This window comes from Zootermopsis nevadensis, unplaced genomic scaffold (assembly GCF_977971745.1).
Source record: "Zootermopsis nevadensis isolate Lab colony 2312 unplaced genomic scaffold, Znev_1.0 Znev_ptg000058l, whole genome shotgun sequence".
NCBI lineage: Eukaryota > Metazoa > Arthropoda > Insecta > Blattodea > Termopsidae > Zootermopsis > Zootermopsis nevadensis.
The window spans coordinates 881,034-890,822 of NW_028259189.1; the positions used below are offsets into that span (position 1 = coordinate 881,034).

At 37.5% G+C, this 9,789-nt stretch overlaps 1 protein-coding gene across 6 annotated transcripts; it reads left to right on the forward strand.

Annotated features, from left to right (window-relative positions):
* Positions 1–30: 30 nt before the first annotated feature.
* LOC110833939 (Poly(A) binding protein interacting protein 1) lies at positions 31–9,590 on the forward strand. 6 transcript variants are annotated; one of them, XM_087339971.1, is made up of 4 exons: positions 31–100; positions 1,510–1,624; positions 6,883–7,043; positions 9,432–9,590. In XM_087339971.1, exons 2-4 carry the CDS (start codon positions 1,516–1,518, stop codon positions 9,573–9,575), a joined length of 414 nt encoding a protein of 137 aa, XP_087196097.1. In that variant the 5' UTR covers positions 31–100; positions 1,510–1,515; the 3' UTR covers positions 9,576–9,590. The 6 variants fall into 6 exon arrangements, with proteins under 6 accessions (XP_087196097.1, XP_087196093.1, XP_087196098.1 ...); XM_087339967.1 differs by lacking the exon at positions 31–100 and adding an exon at positions 233–440; XM_087339972.1 differs by lacking the exon at positions 31–100 and adding an exon at positions 235–385.
* The last annotated feature ends 199 nt before the right edge of the window (positions 9,591–9,789 follow it).

Consider the following 9,789-nt stretch of genomic DNA (forward strand, 5'->3'; position numbering starts at 1 on the left):
CCATGCATACTACATGACCCATCAGTCTCATCTCAGATTGGGCAAAGAGCCAAGATGTGTTTATATTTGGTTCGGTTACAGTTTGGAGAGGTTATATTAGGTTAGTTCAAGTTTCGTTGCGAAATGTTAAGTTCAGTCGAATTTTGTTAGCAGTGGTTGGGGTAGGTTTCATTCGGAATAGAATAGAATTTATTTACATTCCGTAGAGCCTTCACAGGCCCAAGCCAAGAATGCAGAACACGTCATAGCACAAATACAATACTTGTTTCTAGTACAAGAATAAATTACATAGTTATGGCAATAATTTATATTCAACTACACTATTACCGCTAAAATAATTACACAAGGAAGCAAAGCCAGTATTGCGAACATATATTTATAATAGGTGAGAATATTCGGTTGAAGTAAATTCTCCTATGGAGCAGATAGCGCGCAGTACGGTAGGAAATACTCCTTCAGTTCTGACTTAAACTAACTTTTATGTGATTCATACTTTTTATAGTGATAGGAAGATTACTGAAGAACTTCATTCTAGTATTAGTAAACTCCTTTTTGATATTTACTGAGTTTAGTGTTTGGTACATGAAGGTTATATGCGCATGTTGTACTTATATTGTGGATTTGACATGTTTCTGTTGTCAACTAAAAATGATAATGAGAGCAAGAATTCGCGGGCTAGTGGAAGAATGTTAGATTTCTTAAATAATTCCTTACGTGAGGATCTCTTTTTAGTGCCTGTCGTTATTATAATGATATTCTTTTGCTTGCAAAATACTTTTTTCTGCCTGTTGAGTTTCCGAAGGAAATAATTCCACATTACATTTGGCCTGGTGGGATTGGCGTTTATTAATCTATGTGGCTTGGCATAAGTTAAATTAGGTTAGGTTAGCTTAGATTAATTTCATTTTTCGGGTGGTAGATTAAGTGATGTGACACAAATTACTAGAGGTAATTTGCCGTGGTTATAAAATATTGGTTTGGAAAAATGTATGAGGCGAGAGCATATTTAATAGTTCTAAATGCAGGTTGAAAAGAACATGTATTGTGGCACGCAGTACTCTTTCTTAGTTTGTTTGCTCATCCACAGTGCTGGTAAATTTGACCGTTTTGTCATCTTTATTTTCAGGTAATTAGTCGTGGTAATTTTCTGTGTCCCGTAATATCATACTTAGATTACTCGCCTACGTTCATATTAATCAATAGATTAATACCAATATGTATAAACCATGTCGAAGTTGGTATTTGTGTATATTCTGTGGTTGCCGTAAAATATGGTGTGTTGGTGTTCGTGCTTAAAATGATGGTTCTGTAATCCTACGTGATAGATAGAAGTCTTCTGTGAGTAAATTTGATTTATTTGGTGTCATTAGAAAGAAACGTTGGACGAAATTTGTTTTGCATATCTGATGTCATTGAATAAATTGAGTATTTCTTATAACATGGTTAATGTTCTGTACCTTAACCTTACGATTGGAGGCACAGTATGCCCCTAATTTCATCATATTGCAGGCAACCATGAACCCTTTCGGAGAACCGTCTACAGCGAAGGGAAGAGGTCGTGTTATTTGGAGGCAAGGACAAGACCACAAAGAACTGCGACGACCACAAACGGAAAATAGAACAGGTATGTAGACCCTAAATTATAAACCGAAGGCCTGTTCAACACCATTAGGAAACGCCGTGTTGTGATTTACTATCCCTCTAGTTTCTTTAAGTGTGAAAATTGAAGACCATATCAGTTTGTCTGATTTAGCACTTGAAGCTAGAGAGAGCTTTATGTTCAGTCCATGTGTGTTAAAAGAGAGACTATTTTCTTTTGATATTATGCCCCACTTATGTAATGCAAATGTAATCCACTGAGTTCCCATGTCATAAACACAATATCTAGTTGATACTTGATTCGTTGTTTAGTGTCATTACATGTCATTGAAGTAAAATAAAACATTTGTCTAATATTTCACATATGTCAATACTAGTTTTCTATAAATATGGTTAATGTGTTGACTCAAAAGTGGAAGTCTCACTTGGCTGTATTACACATTCAGTACTCTTAATTGCGCGAGTAAGAATGTGTTTATGCTGCGGTGACTGACAGCTGTATGTAGCACTACGACAAAATGTTTTGGTATGTCTGCAAACTTAGTTATGTCATATGTGAAACAATATTTAGAGAATAAATGACAAGTGGTAAGTAATTTTACTGAAAAATGCAGGGATTCATAAGAATAGTGATTAATCTGGAACAGTTGCCATATAATACTGATATTTTTACAGGAACTGGCAAACATATTTCTCTCTTTTCACAACTGATATGTATTAAAAATTCTCAGTTAAAAAAATTATAATTATTTTCTATTTTGACAAGATTTTCATGCACCAAACATGAGCACACTTTGCTAGTAATGTCATTAAATTCAGCATTACTATCAAGTAACATGTTACTCATTTATTTGATTTCATTTTCCTGAAGGATACAGACTTGCTTACTTGGAGCAGCAATCTTCAATATAGGAATGGTACTCCTGTAGGTTTGTAAAATCAGTATTTATGTTACAGACATCCAAATTTTCTTTTAATGGCCAGAAACCTTATCTTAAGCATTCATTGTCTTGTGCAGTGCATTTGGAAGTGATACTTGTTTGGTGATGTTGGATGAAGTTCCCAGTTAATCACCTTTGGACTGGATAATTCTGTGCATCATGTTCGATCAACAAGTTTTTATAATTTGCTGGTCGACAGGTTGAATGTGCGACATAGTGTTAATTCTGTTTTTTCCTTCTTCAGCTTTGGATGTGCTGGACAGTTGTCCAGAACTAGTGCAATTTATTTTCTTTTTCATATTCATTTGTCTGTTGCAGTTGTGAAAGTAATCTTCTATTATAGAAGCTGTCATCTAGTCACTGGTATTGTGCGCATATTCAACAGGAAAGTTTTTTACTCCTTTCAGATCAAGGAAATTTACTCTCTACTCGTATTAATGGCTGCTTCATGATTGTTCCTTTCATACTGCAGGTTAATAGAACTGCATGTAATTCTGTCCTTTACGTTATTTCCAGCAGATGCTGAGGCATTTTTAAAAATCATGCAATAATATGGAATAGCTCTTTAGTCCCATTTTGCCTGTATTAAAGATATTCTCTTGGGCTGTAATCGCTTAATACAGTTTCTAAATTTATTAAAATATTAAAAATATATTAAAATTGGCCGTCAATCACAATATAAGATAATTAAAAGTTCCTTATCGAATACTCGATTTACATGTGGAACATTTACGACATGTTTCGGCTATATATAGCCGTCATCAGGTGTTATATTATAAACGTTTTACTGAATTACTGATTTTTACTAATATTTAATGATGATTTTCAGTTCTCATTTTTCTTATCGTGTTCTCGTCCAATAAACACAACATTAACATCACTACGAAATACAATCATATTAGTGACAGGCGACACAACAATCGATGAAGATAAAATATGAAGGACGAGAACACGATAAGAAAAAAAAGAAAAAAATGAGAACTGAAAATCATCATTAAATATTAGTAAAAATCAGTAATTCAGTAAAAAGTTTATAATATAACACCTGATGACGGCTATATATAGCCGAAACATGTCGTAAATGTTCCACATGTAAATCGAGTACTCGATAAGGAACTTTTAATTATCTTATATTGTGATTGACGGCCAATTTTAATATATTTTTAATACTTATAAATCACAATATGACGCATCTACAATATCTTTCTAAATTTGTTTGTATTTCGTTAGCTGCCGAGCCATCAGAATTTTGTTTTTGTCCAGGAAGTTTTTTTTTAAACAATGTTGTGTCTCCATCCATTGGTCGGTTTAAAATCTTCTTCTAATTTCTCAGCAAATCGTTGGCTTTTTGTAATAGAATACTGTGATTGAAATATGTATTATAAGAACTGACTTGCCTGAACCAAACCAGTAGCACTTTTTATGTACTGCATAACATTTTTCTTCATGCTTCCTTTTTTCTTCTCTCACTAGTCGTATTAGCATTTAATGCATCACGAGATTTTAACAGTTTTGACAAATTTGACCGAGGAATTCACAATTTCTCAGCCACTTCTCTTTGAGACAAGAAACTTAAATGTAACGTATCATATGTGTCTATAAGACATTTTTTCTGCTACACTCATATTTTTCTTTTCTTATTCAGTGATATTTTTATAAAAAAATATTACAATTTATACAGAAAATCACATGCGGATCAGCGTGGAATAACAGCATGACAGACAAGTAAACATCTGACGGACACGAGAAAGATGTACAGATTTTCTGCCTGTTGTGTTTAATGTTCAGTAGTCTCGGGTTCGATTCCCGGCGGTGCCCGAATTTATAACTTGTGTTGGGCAAGGCCGTGGTCTAGGCAACACAGAGTTTTCCTCCGGGGGCTTCCCCGGTTTCTCCGTGGCATCCCAACAATTACTCCACTCACACACAGAAGAAGGAAATGGCAAACCACTTCTGATCATCTCTGCCAAGAATGTATATATGTATGAGCAGGTCCCTGACAACCTGAATAGGTTGGAAGGATCCTGTTCATAATATATGGACCTGTCGTCAGACAGAACACTACAAATAAAAAAATAAAAATTCAGCTTAATGATAATTTAGATGTATGTACACAGATTCATAACAGCTGCATTATAATTGAATTTTTACTGCAAAATGAGAAAAGCAACCCATCTGTACTTCTGAAGTTGGCATGCAGTTTTATAACGATGTGCGCAGGTTGTAACGCACTAGGTACTTTGTCATAAGTCTATATAACGGCTGAATATTGCCATGTAACAGTATCATGCACAAAACATGTTCATAAACTATTGCTGCAGAGATTATTGTTGCCAAGCTTGTTAAATGTCCTGTCTTTATTGAAACTTTATGTTCTGTTCCTGTGTTCACAAGAGCCCATTTCTGAACCCTTTCCCTAGTCAACTGAATCCAGTACACACCGTTACACCCTACTTCGTAAGACCCATTTCAGTATTGTCCTCCTGTTGCATAAGATTTCCTTTATGCTTTTCAGATTTAAATGTTACGTACATTTATCTTGCCCATGTATGTTACATGTTCCATCTATATTATCCTTGATTTAATCACCCCAATAATATTTAGTAAAGATAAAAGTTACAATGTATAAAGTGAAGCTTCTGCGGTGACTGAAGTTGATTAAGGCTTTGCCCGGGATGTTCTTTTGTTAAATCTTATGTGGTACCGCCTGATTCGACTTCTAATGGTTAAGTGAAGTGTTTTCTTCGCGGTACGGTCTGGATTAGTAAATATTATGAAGACGAGCTTCGGCTTCAAAGGGTTAACCAGCTGATTTTCGTAATGGTGAGGTGTAGTGTTTTCTTCGCGGTACGGACTGAATTCTTAAATAATATTCAGACGATCTTCGGCTTCAAAGGGTTAAAGACTCCCGGGCCAGTTCCCAGCAGCGAGAGCGTAACAAAGGATCGGAATGGTTACCAAGCAACCCTGAGGATGAGACCAGAGATTGTTCTCGAAACGTTGGCAGAAGATGTGGTTTATTCACCGTTCAGCCACCTGACGCGGCTTGTAACCCGAGAATCCTTCATCAGGAAATTTTCTAATTTCTTTGTCATGTAATTCATTCCATACGATCTCTTAGGTGCAAATATTATTCTCAGTTAATGGTTGATTTCCATGTTTACATGAGCCTGGCACTGGTCCTTATCCTCAGCCAGTTAATGTATTTCACACCCTCCATCCGTATGTTCCTAAGATCCGCTCTAATAACGTCTGCCATCTATGCCTGAGTTTACTTAGTGGTCTCTTCCGATTAGGCTTCCCAACCACAATTTTGTATGCATTTCTCGTCTCCCCCACATGTGCTACATGCCTCTCCCATGTTCTGTGAAGATTTAAAATTTACTACCTGTCCACATGTAACAGCTTTAAGGCACTTGGTGAGAAGAACTTGCATTGCGTCATATCCCGAAATGGGACAGGTTGGCAGGATGAGCTGATCCCTTGAAACGCAAGTTGGGGTGTCTGTGTACTGCAGCTGAAAGTCAGCTTGGTTGTTTGTTACAAATAAGTATAGTACAAAGATTTCCGTCTTCTGGGTTGTTGCGCTGTGTAGTCTGGTCGATGCTAACCAACGTTTCAGAGGTCATACTGCCTCCATCACCAGGGCGATGAGTATGAAGATTTCTGTCTTCTGGGTTGTTGCGCCGTGTAGTCTGGTCGATGCTAACCAACGTTTCAGAGGTCATACTGCCTCCATCACCAGGGCGATGAGTATGAAGATTTCTGTCTTCTGGGTTGTTGCGCTGTGTAGTCTGGTCGATGTTTACCAACGTTTCAGAGGTCATACTGCCTCCATCATCAGGGCAATGAGTACAAAGATTTCCGTCTTCTGGGTTGTTGCGCCGTGTAGTCTGGTCAATGCTAACCAACGTTTCAGAGGTCATACTGCCTCCATCACCAGGGCGATGAGTATGAAGATTTCTGTCTTTTGGGTTGTTGCGCTGTGTAGTCTGGTCGATGTTTACCAACGTTTCAGAGGTAAAACTGCCTCCGTCATCAGAGTATGAAGATTTCTGTCTTCTGGGTTGTTGCGCTGTGTAGTCTGGTCGATGTTAACCAACGTTTCAGAGGTCATACTGCCTCCGTCATCAGGTCGATGAATAGTATAGTATAGTACAGTCGACAAAATCCCTGAAGATGAGAGACGATTGCCTAAGCTAGGGGCGTGCCAGCTTCTAACAAAGAGTCAAGATTATTCTGGCATGAGAACCATCAAGACTCGAGATCAAGAAGCAACTGAGAAAGGGCGGTAATTGTGATTTTGTATTGGCTATGCATTGAATTATGTTTCTTGTTTCAGACGTCGCAGTAATCCATAACAGCGCTCAGCCTGATCCATGTGTTGAAGGAGACATTTCAGTGACTTCAACATTATCTGCTAATGCAAAAGAATTTTACCCCCCAAATTATCAGTCTCAACAGTCAAAGGATTCCTACAATTCTTCTTCACAGTATGAAGAGGTATGATTTCCATGTGCTTAATTTGTGAGCCATATCGGTAAATAACTTAGTAAAAACTGCAGCTAATCTTCTAGTGCGAATAATAGAATATTTGAGATTTGCTTGATAACTGGAATCAGCTTCAGTGTGTAAGTTATAAAGAGTATTATAATTTTAATATATCATGTGAAACGTTTTACAGTGCTGTAATTTAATTTAAATATGAATGTGGGAACTTTTATTAAGAAAAGCAGTTTTATTACTTATAATTAATAGATAAAGTTTGTAAAGTTGACAGCCCTCCTTCCCACAGAGATTTCTAGAACAGGTGAATATCTATAGAAAAGTGATTTTGGGAATGTTTAACTATTTTGGTTAGTACAAATTTATAATTGAGCTGGTGTAGCTCAGTCAGTATAGTGACTGGCTACGGACTGGACGACCTCTAGTCTCTGCATCCAGACTGGCTGTGGGGCCCGTCCAGCCTCCTATCCAGTGAGTACTGGGTTCCTTTTCTAGGGGTAAAAAGGCTGGGGCGTGATGCTGACCCCTGACCCCCATCTAGGGCCGAGGTCAAGAATGAATATGAACTGTACCTCCTCTCCCCCTAAGCTCTTACATGGCATATATTGGGACAGCTTTACTTTTACTAAAATATAGAACAGTATTACTGGTCAACACTTTGATTTTTAGATTTTTGTGAAGTTTTGTTTTTTCTTGCGAAGTAAACCAAACCGGTGTTAAATGACAATTAGTGAGATGGATTAAATAAGATCATGGACTGTAAGGTTTATTTTTTAATTTTTTAAGCAGTTTTTGAGCAAGTGATATTGCCTAGGAGGTTGCAGTGGTGGGGACATTATGTCAAAGTGATCAACATGTACAAAGGCAGGTGGCACAGATTTATGCCTACAGGTAGCATCTCCTTCACGCTTGAAGTAGGTCAGTACTTTATATATCGATTCCCAGAAGCTGAGTGCCTCACAAGAATACATGGCAGTAGATGCACAGAAGTGTCAAAAACTTGGCTGACATCGATCATGTTTTTTCACTTAAATTTGCTGGAAAAACTAGTGGAATTGTATTTCGTTTCCTCCGATTCACTTCAGCAACTGTTGATGCTTTCTTGTAAAGGTGGCGACTGATTTGTAACATTTACTCGTAATGTAACATTTGCGGCGAGCATTTTACTTTACACCACAACTGATGAGGCGTATCGAATGCTCGTTTTGAACGCTCGGCTCGACTGTGCTCGTGTGTGCTCCATTCATTTCATTCAATATGTCGGACATGGAGGTTGTGTTATCTTTGTTCCATTTAATACGCTACTCTTATCTAAAGAACTCGTGAATGCTCGTTACGAAGCCGCTCGACTGACTGACTGACTTGTAATGTAACACTCAAAGGGATTCGCGAAAAAACCGACAACACGATGGAGCGCCCGCGAGCGTGAGCGGCTCGCATCGAGCGGCTCCGTTCGCTGTCTTCACTTGTATAATGCTCGATTTGTAACACGTTACATTACAGGCAAATGTTACAAGTCAGTCGCCACCTTAAGACTTGGCTTGCTATATATAGGAAGACAGATGGTTTGTTTTATTCTAAAAACTTGAAATATTTTGGATACCCTAGCACAGCGTTTCTCAGCCCATGGTACGCATACCACTGGTGGTACGTGAACTAAGTATGAAAATCGATCAAAGCTGAAATTAACTGAAATGGAACCTGGCATTCGAAAGCTATGTTTGGCTAAACACACTGAAGCCTAAATTGGCCTGTTATGTATCCAAAAATGTGATTTTTGTGCAATAATTTCCACTATTATGCATTTGAGTAGGTATTAAACTATTCACTAATTGAGTCTTATTTTGCACATACCTTTCAGTATATTTTATGTAGGATTTCTTTCAGTAAATGCAGTTATAGAGAGAAACTGTTTATCATTGACGTACATGCACACGTGGTGACCGCGAAACGTTAGTTACGCCACTGGGGGCAGGCATCAAGTTTTCCCTGAACGCATTTGGTTAGTGGTACGCCAGTGAAAAAGGTTGAGAACCCCTTCCCTAGCGCTATTATTATGTGTGATGATGGTCTTCCCTTCTGTGTATACACTTGTCTGATCCCTGGAGCACAGAATTTTTAGAGTGAATTCACAGACAATGGATGAATAAAAATTCCATCTCCAGTTTGAATCCTGTGTGTATATTTGACCTATTCTTGGTCAGGGTATTAGGAGCTTGTATGTGCGTATGATATGAAGGTATTTTCAACCGTGATTATTCTTGGAAATCTTCTGACATATAAAAGGCATATGGATTGCTATGTTGCTAATAATTACGTACTGTATAAAATTTCTTTTTATTCAGTCTCTTCTTCTTTGTAAGAATAAAAATATTTGGTTTGTAGGTGCCCCGTCAAAACGTGCTACCATTCCAAACGCCAGTCGTCCCAAACTCGTCACTTGGACAGGGATACCTAGAAGGCATACGTTATTCTAATTGGTCGCCTGTAGCACCTTATTTAGTTTTCAAGGTTTGTCAGGCTTGTTAGTTAGTGCATGGACTGAAAAGTTTAACGTTGGTAGTTGTTCTTTATACATATTCCATGTATTTGGTGTGTCAAATAACAGTAAGGAACTTCTGCCTTACATAAACTATTAACCAAACATAGTAGAAAATGTATGTTTACTAATTATGACTGTCTTAATACTCCATTAATTTCAAGTGGCTTAGAACTTTTTTCTACCTTCACCAATTTTCATGAT